At 45.8% G+C, this 18,130-nt stretch overlaps 1 protein-coding gene across 4 annotated transcripts in view; it reads left to right on the forward strand.

Moving 5' to 3' along the window:
• The window catches only part of ADAMTSL2 (ADAMTS like 2), a 42,063-nt gene that overhangs the window by 20,714 nt on the left and 3,219 nt on the right, over nt 1–18,130 (forward strand). For all 4 annotated transcript variants that reach the window (XM_060270236.1, XM_035114158.2, XM_060270237.1 and 1 more), the window contains 6 exons: nt 4,276–4,379; nt 6,526–6,652; nt 8,006–8,219; nt 11,342–11,497; nt 16,670–16,840; nt 17,620–17,796. In XM_060270236.1, coding sequence (XP_060126219.1) covers nt 4,276–4,379; nt 6,526–6,652; nt 8,006–8,219; nt 11,342–11,497; nt 16,670–16,840; nt 17,620–17,796 — 949 coding nt within the window. The remainder of the gene's footprint in view (nt 1–4,275; nt 4,380–6,525; nt 6,653–8,005; nt 8,220–11,341; nt 11,498–16,669; nt 16,841–17,619; nt 17,797–18,130) is intronic.

The following is an 18,130-nucleotide window of genomic DNA, read 5'->3' on the forward strand; positions in this document are numbered from 1 at the left end:
AGAGGTGTTTCATTCCCAGGATTAAGAAGTAAGAGTACTAGCTTTTTCTCCTTTTTTAGGTGGAAATATTTGAGATCTGTTGGTAGTACTAACTAGGGAATGAGAAAAGGAGGCCTCCTTCAGTTATTTCTTCTTCTTCTTCTTCTAAAAACGAAGGGTCGTTTTTGCTTATTAAAGATAATACTCTGCCTCATTTCCTATAGAGTGTCTCAGAGAGTCGCCCCATGCGATGTTTGAAGACAGTCCAAATGTGTTGCTACTCTTCAATTGTTAAATGGGTTAATCGCAAACCTTTTAACAGATTGACTTTAAAAAAAACTGTAATGGTTTAAGTAGCAAAATATATAAATTTACTTGGAAATAAGCCCCACAGAGTTAAGTGTGGCTTACTCCCAACTCAGTGCACCTCCAAAAGATTTTATTGTTGATGTCTAGAAACATAACAACCCATAATACCCCTTGGGAAACAACACCTCTGTCCTTTTCTCTTTATCATTTGTACATTCATAAAATAGACCAAAACGGGCCAGGTCAGAGCTTCTTCTATCCAGAAATGATGACAGGCAACATGATGTGGCAATTCAGAGACAGCTGAGTTTTCTCAATACTGTATTCTGAGTCCATTTTGCAAAAAGACAGCAATTTTGTTTGGTTTTTTTTTTTAAAAAAAAAATGAATTACGAATGTAGTTTTCAATGCTTACTTATTTGACACAGGGACATAGGAAGCTGCCTTACTGTATACAGAATCAGACCATGGGCTCATCTGTCGCTCTGGGAGGGAGGGTTATAAATCAAATCATTATCATTCTATTATTATTATTCTTCCTTCTACTGGATATTGTTCCCTTCAGTTTCAGTAGCATATTGGGGTTAATAAAGGCTGCTAGGAACTGACTATCAAAACCCCTGTGGCATCAACATCTATTTCTTTTTATTTAGTTTTATATTTATTGCATTTATATCCCACCTTCTTCTCTAATGAGTTCAAGGTGGTGTACATGGTTCTCTCCCTCTTCCTTTCATCCCCACAACAACCCTGTGAGGTAGGCTAGAGTCACCTGAGTTTCATGGCCAAGTGGGGATTTGAACCCTGTTCTTCCGGGTCCTAGTCTGACACTCTAACTGAGTGGTCTCAAAGTTTTCCTCTGGGCCATACTTGCGGCTGGGGTGGGGGGTGGGGTTGACTAACACCACATCAAAATTTTATTGATGATGATGATAATTTAATTCATACCCCGCCTTCCCTGGCCAAAACCGGGCTCAGAGCAGCTAACATCAAATATATGACACATTACCATAAAATCAAGCAATCAATTAAAATACATCTTAAAATCAAGTCAGAATCAAAGTGAAATCCAATCGGATGGCAACCTGCTGAGTAGGAATGAAGACCTTAAACGCTCACCAGGCCTAACTGTTTATACTGATCTTATATGAGCCTGTGAGAAAGGTGGGGGGGGCACTTCCATGCAAGTTCTTATAAGGAGGGAGTTAGATGGACCCAGGCCAAAGGCTTGGCGGAATAGCTCCATCTTGCAGGCCCTGCAGAAAGATGTCAAATCCCGCAGAGCCTTGGTCTCTTGTGACAGAGCATTCCATCAGGCTGGGTCCACAGCCGAAAATGCCTTGGCCCTGGTTGAGGCCAGTCTAATTTCCTGATAAGAAATACATTGGAAAACAAAAAGAAACAACTCTTAGCAGGGGTTGACTTATTACCTAGAACACAACTCCTTTATAATATGATCGTGGGACATCCAGAAAGTATAAAACAATGCAGCAATGTAAGAACATGAATCATCCCCCAAATGTTATAATAAACAAGCCTCTTCCATATGTAGGTTAAGCATGTATAAAGGTAAAGGGACTCCTGACCATTAGGTTTAGTCGTGACCGACTCTGGGGTTGCGGCGCTCATCTTGCTCTATTGGCCGAGGGAGCCGGCGTACAGTGTACATACATTCCAATATGTATATTGGAATTGGAAAGCTTTTCACCACAGATCAAACATGTAGGCTGAGGGACGTTTTCATCTCTAGTCCGTGTGAAACCAAGATGCAGATAGCTAGCCACATATTGTCGACAAACTTTCTTTCTTTCTTTTGGAGGTTTGCTTGGGCCTGCTACTGGTGTGGAATTAAATGAGTCCTCTGCATTGTCTATCCATATTCTGCAATATATCTCTATTTCTATCTAGTCTGAAATGTCTAAATGTTTCTTTGATTGTCCTTGAATCATCCTGCCACACTTGCCATCCTCTTCTGACACCCCAGGGTAGTATAACACACCCTTTGAGAACCACTGCTCCATAGCTGCCAAGTCTCCTGCTGAAAAATGTGGGAGCGCGGCACCAGAAGTCGCTTCTACGCATGTCCGGACATGTGTAGAAGCAACTTCCGGTGCCGCGCTACCCATGTATGGGCACCGGAAATTGGGCTGTACCGGCACCGGAAGTCGCTTCTACGCATGTCCGGACATGCGTAGAAGCAACTTCCAGTGCTGCTCTACCCGATTTCCGGTGCCCAGGCACAGGCGGAGCAGCACCAGAAGTCGCTTCTACGCATGTCCGGACACACGACTTCCGGTGCAGCGCTACCCATGTCTGGGCACCGGAAATCGGGCGGCGCCAGGACCCAAAATGGAACCTCCCTGGCAGGTAGGAAATCTGGGGGATTTGTGGGATTTTTCCCAATCCAGGCTGCCAGCGGGAAACGGTTTAAAATAATAGAATCATAGAGTCATAGAATCATAGAGTTGGAAGAGACCACAAGGGCCATCCAGTCCAACCCCCTGCCAAGCAGGAAACACCATCAAAGCATTCTTGACATATGGGGGTTTCCCGCGGAAAACGGGAGACTTGGCAGATATGCTGCTCTAACCACTACACCATGTTGACTCTGAACACAGGCTCATTCTAGCAATCACTCATTACACAAGTAGCAAGGCAAACACAGAGAAAGGGATGCATTCTGATTATAATTCTAGAACTTCTATTCCATTTTCTAACATTCCTTTCATGCCACACTACTTGTGACGTTATGGAGCTGTGCCTTTTTTGACTGACATCTTGGCACTGTAGGGTTGGCTGGGATCTCAGGGTTCATCTAGTCCAGCCCTATGCAATGCATGTCACGCTGGATTTCATTCTCACCAATGGGCATGGTGTGGTGCAAGAAAAACTTTCATAGGAAAACAGTGGCACTCTCCTGCCCTATCTGCACACACATGCCTTTGTCCCCCCACGAATCTCCTATGAAAATGACAGGAAAGCACTCTAATCTGGTATAACTACCCAAATTCCTTCACTTTACTCCTGCAATTTTCCAGGCTAAGGGTACTTACTGCAAACTGATTCTTTTGATTTTTAAAAAAACCTAGAATCAAATCATACAGATACGAGTGCTAAACATGAGCGCTAGATTTCCAGAAGTGGCTTTTATGTCGTAGGAAAGCTTAAATATAATGTGGAAATTAAGAGGGAAATGGAATAACCTGCCATGTGGAGGCAACCATAGTTTAGAACCTCATTATGATATCACTGTTTTTCCTTGAAGATTCAGGACAGATAAAAGAAAGCAATTACTGTATTCATGTAGTGCAGAGTTTAACTAAGGAACTCCCTCCCACAGGAGGCAGTGATTGCAGCCAGAGAGAGAGAAATGTTTTTGAGGCATAGCCATGCATGGTCTCACCCAAAGAGGAGGGGAAGATGGATGTTACCTCCTGGGCCTTTCTGAAAGGTTTGACACTGGTGCCAAGACTTCCTGGCCACTTTATAGTACAGCATACCTGGTTCTGTTCCATGCCAAGGACTCAAACCGCACCTTTTTGGACCCTCTGTGTCTAGCGATCAGGGGTATTGGATTGAGTGCAAACTATCTGATATATTTATATACATATATTTGTCATTGAAAACTTGAACTGTTTCTCTTTGTGGGTGTTTTTATCCCATTCTCTCTATTTCTAGACAGTTGAAGCTCTGCCTCTAACCAGGCTGGGGAGTCTGCTTGGGGAATCAGGACAGGTATGTTGGATTATAGACAAATGATCCCAAAACTTAAAATTTAAAATTTTTTGCACCCCTCACAAAAATTATTTCCTCCCCTCTTATTTTGATAAAGCACAACGAGCAGCCTAAAGCACCCTCCCCAATCCCAATTAGATGAAAACTATTAATTTTTATTATTTTTCCTCCCCGTCAATATTTTTAATGTGAGGAAGTATTGGGGGGTGGAAAATCAACCCGTCATTTGATTTGTCCTCTCTCATTGTGTAGAAACCGGTTGAAGCTGTTCCGAAAGGGACAGAACATGAGCCCAGCTGATATGTACAGGTGGAAACTCTCCTCCCATGAACCCTGCAGTTCTACCTGCACCACAGGTAAGCCTGAGGGGGTGACGCAGCAAAGGGCCCCCTCACCCCAAGGATGGGAAGAGAGGAAGCAGATTGCTAAATCCCATATGCACAAACTGAAGCACCTGTTCCTTATGAACTCTGTGCTGCTCCAAATTTTGCAATGTAGATCTCTGATCAAAGAATGAATATATAAATGTGTATGTTAGTTTTTTTAATCACATAAAATGCACTATCAGCAACATTCTTGTTCATATTAATTAATATATTATTAATATTATCAGTGGTGATCATAATAAGCCTGGGATCTTTTTCATGCAAAAAGCAGATGCTCTAAACACCGAGCATTCTGTAATTCTTGCATTGCAGGGGGTTGGACTAGATTGCTCTTGGGGGTATCTTTCAACTCTACCATTCTATGATTCCAATGGTTTATTTATTTATTTCATTTATATCCCCCCTTTTCTTCCAAGATGGTTCTTTCCCTCCTCATTCAGTCCCCACAACAACCCTGTAAAGAAGATTAGGTTGAAAGGCAGTGAGTGGTCCAATGAGCTTCGTGGCCAAGTCAGGATTTGAACCCTGGACTCCTAGGTCCTAGTCTGTCAATCTAACCACTACACCATACTGACTATTATTACTATAAGGTCCCTGGGCAGGCACATCCATTAGCACAAGGACTGGATTCCCTCCTGTGGCTACATGCCAGTGTTAAGGAAGGACCATAAACCAAAGTGGGTTGAGCAAGAGATACAGAAGGGCAGCATCCCACCTGTGCAGAATTCAGTTTCTGAACTCGCATCTCCCAATCCAAGCAAACCATTTGCATTTCTATTAGGTCCATGGAAAGCACCTCTGGTTCAGTTTGGGTCACGATTTGGCTAACTTGACAGGGTTCTGAGCTGACCTGGACTGAAATGGGGAAGGCTTGCACCCACCTAATGTTTAATTGACCCTTCTCAACCTGAATTAAACGTGGTCAACAGTAAGGCGAGAAGGATATATGCAGACTACTTAGTCTCTTTTTGCCCCCTCTCCTTGCTGCCTGACCATAAGCACCCCCTTTTCCAACCCAGGGCAATCCAGGGCTGTCAAGACCCAGTCCATACAGATTCCAGAATGGCCAAAAACTGTCTGATTTGGTTTGGGATCTGAGATTTGTCCAAGACAGATAGATGGCCTTAATGCCAAAGTGTGAGGTTCCCTTCTGGGCAGGGAGAAACACACAGAGTGAGGGTACAGTGCAGGTCTGGCAAAGGGTGTGGCCTGAAGAGATCCTGAGGGCCTCATACATAGCCCTGGAGGGCCACATTCCAGCAGAATGTTCAAGATGCAGGAGAACAAAAGGTACACAGCACATAGTTAAACTGTGGAATTCCCTCCCTCAGGAGGCAAAGATGGTCAATAACTTGGATGACTTTAAAAGACGATTCGACAAATTCATGGAGGAGGAGAGAGTTATCAATGGCTACTAGCATAGGGTCTGGGCTCTGTCTCTGCAGTTGGAGACAGCAACTGAATGCTTCTGAATGCCAGTTGCTGGAAACTGCAGGAGGGGAGAAGACTCTTGTGCTCAGGTCCTGTTTGCAGGTTCTCCACTGGGAAACAGGCTTTCCACCGTAAGAACAGGTGTGGGTCATTGGCTTGATCCAGCAGAGCTCTTCTTATAAAGGTTTATTGTGACAGCAGAACCTCTGTGTCTAGGGAGAGTATATCTCTCAATACATGGTAATTGGCGAAAACTCTTGCACTCTGATCCTGCTTCCATTTGGGGCATCTGGTTGGCAAATGTGAGAACAGGATGCTGGAGTGGATGGCCCCACTTTGGCCTGACCCCGCAGGGCCCTTCTTACGTTCTTATGCCTGTAGCAGGGCATGGGAACCAAGAGTGTTCTGGGAAAGTCTTCCTGTGAAAAGTGATGCAGAGTAAGATGGAAGGTAGGGCAGAGACTCTTGATGGGGCAGAAGACCTTGAGGAGGTGGGGCTGGAGGAGCAAATGTCACAGATTCTGTACTGGGCAGTTTCCAATGTTCCCATGATGCAAATCACTTGTCCTTATAGCTCCATATTGCCAACACTGATTCCAGTGGCTGGAAGCTGGAATCCAGTGACATCTGGAGGGCTGCAGGTATATCCCCCTTCCCTGATCCACACTAACCTGTCTAAATACAGGTGTGATGTCCACCTATGCCATGTGCATCCGCTATGATGGAATTGAAGTGGACGACATGTACTGTGATGCAATGACCCGCCCTGAGCCAGTCCATGAATTCTGCGCAGGAAGGGAATGCCAACCAAGGTAAGATTATGATATCAGGTGATTGACATGTGGGTGGCCCCTCACCCTGTTGTTAAAGGCACCTAACTCCCTTGCTGCCTTGATGCTTTGCTGCTGGGTCTATCCACCTAGAGTTGTGAGTTCAGTGTTATGGGTCTTATTCTGTGGAACCCACTTCCTAGTTTCTTCTAGCTTCTGTTCAGTCTAGTAGATCAGGAGAGCCTTATTTTTTTATTTTAAAAATATGCAATGGGTTTTGGCTCAATTACTTGACTGCAACAAATTCCAGAAAGCAGAAATTTAAAAAGCAGAATGAGGTCAGATGATGATTATGATGATTGATTACACTGCCTTTACCCTAAAGTAAAGGGTATTTGTACCCTATCCTTTAGCCAAAAGGACTCCCTGGAACAGCTTAAAGGTAAAGGTAAAGGGACCCCTGACCATTAGGTCCAGTTGTGACCAACTCTGGGGTTGCGGCGCTCATCTTGTGTTATTGGCCGAGGGAGCCGGTGTACAGCTTCCAGGTCATGTGGCCAGCATGACAAAGCTGCTTCTGGCAAACCAGAGCAGCACATGGAAACACCGTTTACCTTCCCGCTGTAGCGGTACCTATTTATCTACTTGCACTTTCGTGCTTTTAAACTGCTAGGTTGGCAGGAGCAGGGACCGAGCAACAGGAGCTCACCCCGTCACGGGGATTCGAACCACCGACTTTCTGATCGGCAAGCCCTAGGCTCTGTGGTTTAACCCACAGCGCCACCCACGTCTCATATGGTCAATTAAGACAAGACAGTCCCTACCTGCAGCCTTACAATCACAACAACAACAACAACAACAACTCACGGGAAGAGGAACAGGGAGGGAAAACCAAAACCAATTTCTCAGGCACCAATTTCTAAACCAATTTCCATGGGAAAGGAGTTCCACAGCTTGGAACTGCCACAGAGAAGGCCCTCTCCATGGTTGCCAACCCCCCAAAAGATTCCGAGGGCAGGGGTACTACCAAGGGGGCCCCCTCTGCCGATCTTGGCTCCTGAGGGGTCTATGGGGACATTCCCTCTCTTGAGAAAATTCCCTCTCTTGGGAAAAAATTCCTTCCAGTAGCACCTTAGAGACCAACTAAGTTTGTCATAGGTATGAGCTTTCGTGTGTATGCACACTTCTTCAGATACCTTCTGCAGATATCTGAAGAAGTGTGCATGCACACGAAAGCTCATACCAATGGCAAACTTAGTTGGTCTCTAAGGTGCTACTGGAAGGAATTTTTTTTCCTGACTACGTCAACACGGTTACCTACCTGTAACTCCCTCTCTTGAGGTTTGCCCCCATCACCACCTCCTATCCTGAAATGTCCCATTCCCTCCAATACAGGTGGGAGACAAGTAGCTGGAGTGAGTGCTCCAGGACCTGTGGTGAAGGCTACCAGTTCCGCATTGTCCGATGCTGGAAGATGATCTCGCCTGGGTTCGACAGTTCCGTCTACAGCGACCTGTGTGAATCTGCTGACATCACCCGTCCAGAAGAGAGGAAGATCTGCAAAAACCCAGCCTGTGGGCCACAGTGGGAGATGTCTGAGTGGTCAGAGGTAAATCTGCAGAAGGGATATGTTTTTGACAGGGAAGGATTTAGGCTTGGAGTTAGCTGACCTTAGGAATGGCTGAATCTGTCCATTATCTTTCCAATCTTAAGTTCATTTTGTCCTATTTCCACTCACCTTTTCAAGAGTATTTTATTTTTTTAAAATAAAAGTCCTCTTGAAAATTCATAACCATTTTAGGGCCCGCTTTTCCTTATAGTAATTTTTGGAAGCATTTTTGTATGTTTGTTTCATTGATACATGCATTTGGGGAACACACTTCTCTCCCCCCCCCGATATATATGCATCTTGTACACATTTTGGGATTTGTTTCCTTTTGAGGAATTGTGCAGCGAAATCCGGGGAAGTCTGAACTCGAAACGGTGACTTTGTAGCCTGTGCCCTGTGGCCCTTTTGGCAGGCACAAAAGGGGCATCTATGGGAGCAGAGCCCTTCCTGCTGGTGGAGAACCACCAACTGCCCAGCACTCTAAATCTTCCCAGCAGCAGAAATCGGATGTCAGGATTGTTCCGTAAAACAAACAAATGGACTAGACAGGCCATTGGCCTGACCCAGAAGGCTCTCCTTAGCTGTGCCTGAACACCACAGAATTATTGTGCCACCTGTGCAGTGGGGTGGGAGAAACAAATGCCCCCCCCCAAAGACAAGACTTGTATTGCCTTTTCTCCCTCATGCACACTCCTGAAGGCTGAGTAAGAGCATCTTGGGGCAACCAGTTTGCTGAATAGAGAGCACTTGGCATGCCAAGATCACCCTCCTTCATCCCCAAGAGAGGGCTTGGATATGCTTCTGGTTCATACTTGAAATTCCCCTTCCATGATGAGTGCCAGCGGTAAATGGTTGGCTGCCAGCCCTTCCCACTGAAATCCTGCTGTGTTCTTTTGCTTTTATAGGATGTTTTTTATTCCTCCCCCCCCCTCCCACCACCACCCCACAAAAGAAACACACATCCACCCACACTTTGGTATATAAAAAAAATATGGATTGCTTCTCCCTGTGCTGAACTGAGTGATTTAAAAAGAGAGAGTCTTGATTGTGTTAAGCTACCTATGTTATACAGTTTGGTAGGTGTCAAGCTGAGATCATTGGAGCGCAGGGGTCCTTCCTGCAGCCCAAAAAGCAACACTAATTTAATTTTGATCCAGCAGGCAAAGTTCAAGCCAAGCCAGCTTCAGACCTTGGCTTCCTTTTTCCCATCCAAAAATAATAATGAGCAGCATCGCTTACCACCCTGTACCACCACCACCCCCAAGTCCCAAAGAGATACTGGTAATTGGATTACTGTAGTATCAGGAGCGCTGGGTGCTGATTGCCACGCTCTGCTCTTGTCATCACTTCTGTCACAGTATAAATATGCACCAAACAGACTTGCATAATGCAACACCTGTGTGATTGCAACCCCACTCTGCATAATACTGGTGGGTTTGGCTCACCTGTGTCATTTGAGACAGGACTTGGGGCTCAGCGGCTGCGTTCATGTGCTGGATGGAGATGTTACATTGAAGATCAAATTGGGAATGTGGGGGTACTTAGGTCCAAACTCCAAATGTGTCCCCATGCCTCTCTGTCTAGCCCTTGCGACACTCATAGGCCACAGTTCCTCTTCCCAGGCCACACCTTCACAAACCCTTTGCTTTACACACCTGGGTTTTTGCCTGGCTGGAATGTGTAATTGAACTCTGATAATTCCTCTTGCTTCTCTGGATGTGGGGTAGAGAGGTTTGTTTTTGAAGCCTAATTTACTGTACAGGTAAAACCACACCCTCTCTAGCCCCCATCCAGGGAAGCAAGAGGCATTATCAGAGTTAATACCTGCCCTGTTGGAGGCAGTATACTCAGTGCTTTTTCTGGGGGTATGCAGGGGTATGCATACCACTAAACATTTTGTGAATCTTTGTACTTTTGTCCATTTACTGTATTTATTTCCCCCGATTTGAACTATAAAATGGTAGTTTTCTTGAGTCAAAATGAGAATACCTAGGGCGGGCTTGCCGATCAGACGGTCAGTGGTTCGAATCTCCGCGATGGGGTGAGCTCCCGTTGTTTGGTCCCAGCTCCTGCCAACCTAGCAGTTTGAAAGCACGTCAAAGTGCAAGTAGATAAATAGGTACCATTCTGGCGGGAAGGTAAACGGCGTTTCCGTGCACTGCTCTGGTTCGCCAGAAGCAGCTTAGTCATGCTGGCCACATGACCCAGAAGCTGTCTGTGGACAAATGCCGGCTCCCTTGGCCTGAAGAGCAAGTTGAGCGCTGCAACCGCAGAGTCGTCGGTGACTGGACCTAACGGCCAGGGGTACCTTTACCTTTTCCTATACCTATGAGTGCCAGTTTCTGGGAATCACGGGGGGGGGGGAGTTGTGCTGTTGTGTTCAGGTGCTACTTTGGGGTTTTCCATTGCAGTATCTAGTTGACCACTGTGGGAACAGGGTGCTGGAGTAAGATGGGCCTCCTTTGGCCTGTTCCAGCAGGCTCTTCTTAACTTTTTATGTTCTTACATGTCATACCCTGCAAATGTCCCGGAAAAACAGGGACACCCCATTTTTTTGTCGCTAGGGAATGGCAACCATTTTGGACACAGTGATCTCGTGTGATTTCATGCCACAATTCTCCCCCTTCCAAAAGTGCTTTTTTTCCAGGGTTGCGATCTCACTCAGCCCCCTAAAAGACACATTTTGGTGTGCCTTGTCTGGAAAAAGTGCTTTTTGGGTGGGAAATTGTGGTACAAAATCACACAAGATCATGGCTCCCAAAATGGCCACCATGCTCTCACAAGAAAAAAAATGGGAAGATGTTTTCCAGGAAATTGCTGTTGTGGCATTGGAGCATATGACATGTTTAGTTCAAGGGTATATTCCAGGTAGGCAGAAAGGAGAGCTAGTGAAGGGTGTGGCCTGAAAAGAGAGGGTGTGACTCGGGGAGAGTTCTGAGGGCCAGAGAAAGAGGTCTGGAGGGCCATTTTGCTCCCACCCCAGAACCTGAGCTTCCTCACTTCTTCCTTATGGAAATCTACATGTCAGTTCTTAGCCAGGCCTGGCTCCTGGGGTGCTCCCTGTCTCTGTCAGAAACACAAGCTCTTCGGTCACTTCCTCTTCCCTTTCTCCCTTCCCCCAGTGTACAGCCAAGTGCGGTGAGAGGAGCATTGTCAGCAGAGACATCCGGTGTTCAGAAGAAGAGAGGCTGTGTGATGCTAGCACCAGGCCCTTGGCGGAGAAGAATTGCAGTGGCGCCCCCTGTGACAGACAATGGACCGTCTCTGACTGGGGCCCGGTGAGTCCACAAGGGTATGTGGGGAGGGAACCATCTGCAAATGGAGGCAGGGGAGTTGGGGGAGAACCAGATCTAAATGAGAAACAAAGTAGGGCGTGTTGTGTGTGTTTGCAGCTGGCTAGTTTATCTGGCTAAGGATTTTGCTCCATGAAACTCATAAGCACGGCAGGGAGGCAGCTGCACTCCCTGACTGATTGAACCAAGCGTCTGCTATCTACAGATATACTGCATTTGTACATGGTGGTTCAACTCATTTAGCTTTGTTAATAGTCACTATGATCTTTGAGAATTCTTGGAGAACAGGTGAGGTCCCTGCAGACTGGAGCCAGGCAAATGTTGTCTCCATCTTCAAAAAGAGGAAAAAGAAGACCCAGGTAACTACCAACAGCAGTACCAGGAAAGGTCCTTGAACAGATAATTAAACAGAAATATATTTTAAAAAAATATAAAAATCATCCAGTAGCACCTTAGAGACCAACTAAGTTTGTTCTTGGTATGAGCTTTCGTGTGCATGCTCACTTCTTCAGATACCTTTCTTCAGATATCTTTCAGATGCATGAAAGCTCATACCAAGAACAAACTTAGTTGGTCTCTAAGGTGCTACTGGAGGACCCAGGTGGCGCTGTGGTTAAACCACAGATCCTAGGGCTTGCTGATCAGAAGGTCGGCGGTTCGAATCCCTGTGACGGGGTGAGCTCCCGTTGCTTGGTCCCAGCTCCTGCCAACCTAGCAGTTCGAAAGCATGTCAAAATGCAAGTACCGTATATTCCGGCGTATAAGACGACTGGGCGTATAAGACGACCCAAACTTTTCCAGTTAAAATATAGAGTTTGGGATATACCTGCCGTATAAGAAATACGACCCGGCGTATAAGACGACCCCCAACTTTTGAGAAGATTTTCCTGGGTTAAAAAGTAGTCTTATACGCAGGAATATACAGTAGATAAATAGGAACCGCTACAGCGGGAAGGTAAACGGCTTTTCCATGTGCTGCTCTGGTTTGCCAGAAGCGGCTTTGTCATGCTGGCCACATGACCTGGAAGCTATACGCCGGCTCCCTTGGCCAATAATGCGAGATGAGCGCGCAACCCCAGAGTCGGTCACGACTGGACCTAATGGTCAGGGGTCCCTTTACCTTTACCTTTAAGGTGCTACTGGACAATTTTTTAATTTTTTTCTACTGCATCAGACCAACATGGCTACCTGCCTGAATCTAGATAATTAAACAGTTGGTCTGTGAGCACTTAGAAAAGGTTGCTGTGATTACAAAAACCCAGCTTGGGCTTCTGAAAAACAAGCCATGGCAGAACAATCTTATTTCTTTTTTTGATAGAGTTAAAAGCTTGGTGAATGCTGTGGACAGAAGATGAAGAGGTAACAGGATTTAGTGAGCAGGGAGAGTCCCTGGCACAGAGAAGTCCAGAATCAGAATCAGAGGCAGAAGCAGGAGAGGAGGGAGGCCAAGAGGCAGAGATGAGTCAGGGTGGTGAAGATGTGAGGGTGTTTCCCCATCTTGCTGCAACAAGCTCCCTTCCCCCTGGTCTGCCAGGACAAAATGAGGTATGAAGAGGGAGGAACAGCGACAGGCATGTCAGAGTACTCTCAAGTTGCTTGGGAAGTACCTAGGGGAGGAGGAGACCTATTGAGAAGAAACAAAAAATAAAAAAATTCCTTCCAGTAGCACCTTAGAGACCAACTAAGTTTGTCATAGGTATGAGCTTTCATGTGCAGGTATTTGAAGAAGTGTGCTTGCACTTCTTAGTTGGTCTCTAAGGTGGTCTCTAAGGAGCTACTGGAAGGAATTTATTTATTTATTTTTGTTTCAACTACGTCAGACCAACACGGCTACCTACCTGTAATTATTGAGAAGAGTTCCTGTGTTCATTAGGCCTGGCGCTCTTGAGCAGACCTTATTTCTTCTAATAAAGAGTTAATGCCACTTACTCTGTGTGATTTATTTCCGACACCAACTCCTGACACCTTTCCAACACTACAGTTCTATTATTCTATAGGTTGGTGGCCATCACCGCCTCCTGTGGGAGCGAGTTCCATAGTTTAACTCAGCTCTGGGTGAAGAGGGAGTTACTTTTATCTGTCCTGAATATTCCAACATTGGACATCCACGAGTCCTAGTGTTATGAGAGAGAAAGAAAAATTTATTTCATTCCAATTATTTGCCTGGAGTCAGGTGGCTATTTAAAGCCCCATGCAAAATCCTCACAGCTCTGGGTGGCTGCTCTGTGCAATTACGAGAGAAGACCGGCGTGAGCCAGAGGACCCTGAAGGCTCCTTTTTTTGGGTTAGCGTCTGAATTACCCATGTCTGTGGTGTCTGTTTTTGCCATCTGAAAGCTATCGGTTAAGCCAAGCTGGCACAGTTTCCCGCAGTGTGGGGATTAAATTGCATTTGTTAGCTGTATGCTTGGCAGACACTCCTTGGCTTCCAGTAAAAAAGCATGTCTCCAGCTGTAAGCAGAAGTCCAGCTGCAGACAACTCCTCACCCCTGTCTCCTATAAGGCAGCCATCATTCCCTGCCAGTTCGACCGGTATGATACTGAGGCTAATGAGAGAATGTCTGTGCTGCCCTGGGAATGATGGGAGTTGTAGTCCGAAACATCTAGAGGGGACTGAATGGAGACGGCTGCTTCAATGCAGGTTGAAGAACACGAAACTTGTAATTTTCTCTGCTTCTGGACTCAGTTCAGGTGGCAGAGAGAAACCATAGATTCCATGGTCCTAAGCAATACTGTATGATGCTGGGGCTGATAGAAGTTGTTGTTTGAAACATCTGGAAGGCATGTGGTTGGGAAAGGTTGTCCTACTTTCTTGAAGGGACAGAAGAACAGGTGGCTGTTCCTCCCCTGCTCTGGAAGCCTCTGAAGCAGAGATGGAAACAATTTCATAATTGTTTTTACGACACTGTGAGTGTGTGTGTGTGTGCTGCAGTTTTTTAAGATGAGGCTGGAGGGTGGGTGCAGGAAACATTTTGTAAAAGTTTTGGCTAATGTACACCTTTTTTTTTTTGCTCAGAATTTTCCCTGATAGAGGATGCATTGCCAAATCCTGTTTTCAGTATCATGCAATTTATATACACTTTTCCCTAATTTTTGCAAGTGATTTCCCCTCTTATAATTCCTATTCACAAATAGATGCCTTTTTACACACACTTTCCCTGGTGCACTTTCTTCTTCTTCCAAGGAGTATTCCCTATCATATTTTGGCTGTGATGTTTTCACAAATAGATCCATATTTATGGACACTCTCACCTTATGCACACATTTTTGTACAATGTCTAGCTTAGAGAGCTGCACTGCAAAATTCAGAGAGTTGAAAATTTCAGAGGTTAGCTGTGTTTGTGGTTTATGCTTTATTTTAGGAAGCTGTTAATGAGTTAGGCTGACATTATAATGAAAAAGGGACTAGATTGCTTCCCTATCCATAGTCCAAAGTAATCCACAGGGTTGCATCCAGAGTAATGCTGAGCATCAGATCACATTGCTGCGAGGGTTTCTGCTTGTGCAATTGGACTTCCCCCTTCTCCTGCTCACATACTCCCTAATGGTTTGGGTGCTTGCAGCACAGAGAAGAGAGGCAGATGTTCTGAGGTGCAAGCTGAAGGGCCATAGCTCAGGGGTAGAGTATTTGCCTTGCATGCAGAAGGTCCCAGGTTCATCTCCAAGTGGTATCTGCAGGTAGGGCTGGGAATGTCTGCCGTTGCTGCAGAGCTGCTGCCAATCAGTGTGGACAATACTGGACTAGATGCACTTAGTGTAAAGCAGATTCCTATGTTCCAATAGTGCTCGTGCTAACTAGATGTGTTTGTTGGAGACTACCCTGAACCTCCATTCCTGCTTAGGAACATCAGAGGTGGCTTTCCTGGGTCAGTTCACCAAGTGTTACATGCACCCAAGTGGTCTTCCAGAAACAGCTCTGGGTTTTACTAGTAGAATAATCTACCTTCTCGAATCAAAGCTTGCAATCAACTGAATTCAGGGCCCAAAGCATCCTGTCCTATCATTCCACCCACATTTGGAAATGGGGCAGGATTATGACCTTGGGGAAGCATCCAAACTTTGTCTCAAAGATGACATGCATTTTTAAAAACCCAAGCTGGTCTAGAATGCAATTGTCTTAGGCTTTGTTTGTCTTTTAAGTGAAATAATCTATGTCACGTGGACTGCCGTCTTGGCTTATTCCCCACCCCGCCATTTTCAATTCAGTGGCAGTGCCTAAAAATAAGCCGTTTCCATGGTGATGGCTGGCAACTGTGAGGAGCTTGTCTCCCAAAAGGAGACCCACAAAGGGGTTTGTAAATATCAGCCAAGGAAATGCCCCCTCCATGTCTCCCTCGTTTTTTGTAAGCAAAGTGAACTTATTTGCAGACATTTGCATTTTAAAGGGGGCTGGGGAGATCTTTCTGTTGGAGGCCCTGAACTGGTTTGAATTAACAGGCTGGCTTGATGGCTGGGGAAAAGGTCAGGACCTACTGGAATTGTTCTCCTGTGCTCTCTGAAAATGAGAATATGCCTAGGGAATGGCTGTAGCTCAGTGCTAGAGCACCTGCTTAGCATGCAGAAGGTCCTAGGTTCAATCCAGGTTGGGCTGGGAATGTGGAGCTTGATGGCCTGACTCAGCAGAGGGACGATTCTTGCATTCTTATTTAATTCAGCCCTTTCTTCATAATGATGAGGACTAGAATCTTGCTTTAGGTTAAGTGGCACAGCCCAGTGACATAGCATCTGCTTTGCCTGCAAGCAGCTTACAAGAAAGAAAGAAACGGGGGTGCATTTCAAACAAACACTGCAAAAACTATTTCATAATAACACAGCAACATAATAGCATAGTAACAATTTCATAATAACATAGCAAAGCAAAATCATAATAACATACAAAAATATGTTTCAATACTATAAATATAACAAGATTGCTCAAACAAAATGCAGCATCCAGTGGCCAAAATAACAAGGGAGCTTCACGGTTTCACCTCAGTCCCAGAAATAACCCTCCCATGACCCTTTTAATGTGGAAGGAGAGATTGGTTCATTATTTGGGGTGGTTGGGTGCTATCTGAGGTTAGTAGTCAATTCAGCCAAAAGGGCTGAAGTGGCATTGAGTGGATGGTATGCAAATGCACATTTGTCTTTATTACCTTCTTGTCTGTTTATCTTCCAGTGCAGTGGAGGCTGTGGACAGGGGCGGATGATCCGGCACGTCTACTGCAAAACCAGCGATGGCCGTGTGGTGCCAGAATCGCAGTGCAACTTGGAGACCAAGCCACTGGCAATCCACCCCTGTGGGGACAAGAACTGCCCCGCTCACTGGCTCACCCAGGACTGGGAAAGGGTAAGTTTGCTCAAAGAGCAGCATGGTCCACTCTCTAGGCCTAGGTGGCAGGGGAAAATTTTTTCCCCTGCCTGAGGGCTGCATTCCTTTTTGGACAACCTTCTGGTGTGGGGGGTGGGGGTGGGTGGGTACCTGCCAATGGTGGGAGGAATCAAGAGTCAAAAATCAGGTGGAGCACTGAGTGCAATTTTTTTGCCTTTGTATACTTGACTATAGAGTTTACCAGGTCAGGAGCATCACAGACCCTGAGAATTCAGGGCCCAAACCAGAGACCTAGGGATGGGCCCTAGAGATGGGAGTTAATTGGGAGAAAGAAGCAGGGGTGGGCAGCCCTCTCCAGAATGTCTATGCTATAATTTGCAGCCGCTCCTGCCAGGCTGAAGTTTGCAAGCTGCACAGACAGTTCTCTTAATATATTATTATTATTATTATTATTATTATTATTATTATTATTATTATTATTAGCCCTCTTACCCACCTGTACATTCAAGCCCTCCACCTGTCCCCTGGAGCGGCAGACCAGCCCGTCTTACCTGGGAGTCTGACAACCCTACTAGGCTAGTTTCTAGACACATTCTTCTCTGTCCTCTATAAATGCAAGCAAGAGGCACTGTCAGGATTCAATGACACTTCTCAGCCTAGCATAATCACTCAATAACAGTGTTTAGCAAGAGTGTGTGGCCTAGAGAGGGGCCAGAGGAAGGGGGCAGGAGGATTGGATTTGGCTCCCCACTCCTCCTCTTGCAGTTTCACTTTGGCTCTCACTCTTACCTTGACAGTGCAATACCACGTGCGGCCGGGGGGTCAAGAAGCGAATTGTCCTTTGCCTGGAGATTGTCAACGGGAAGCTCAAAACCCGCAACCCAACTGAGTGTGATGTCACTAAGAAGCCAGCTGAGGATACAACCTGCTTTGAACGGCCTTGTTTCAAGTGGTACACGACCCCTTGGTCAGAGGTGAGAAACTGGTGGGCGGGGAGGTGGACAGCGGGTGAACCATGCTGGGAAGACAAAATGGTCCTGTAGGGGACTGCGATGGGACTGAGCACCCTACAAATCAGAGATTTGGACAGCTTCCATTCTACCTCTGTTAAAATGAGAATGGGACCACACGACTTCACGGGGTTGTTGTGCCTGCAAAATTAAAAATACTTTCCCCTTTTGGGAAATTGCAGTATGAACAAGGGTCTGTAGTACTTACAACTAGGAGCACAAAATAAATGAATGAGCAGCAGCAACTAGGAGCATACAGATAGGCCTGACAAGCAAGTGGGCAGTAGCTACTAGGAGT

This window comes from Zootoca vivipara, chromosome Z (genome assembly GCF_963506605.1).
Source record: "Zootoca vivipara chromosome Z, rZooViv1.1, whole genome shotgun sequence".
NCBI classification, from domain to species: Eukaryota; Metazoa; Chordata; class Lepidosauria; order Squamata; family Lacertidae; genus Zootoca; species Zootoca vivipara.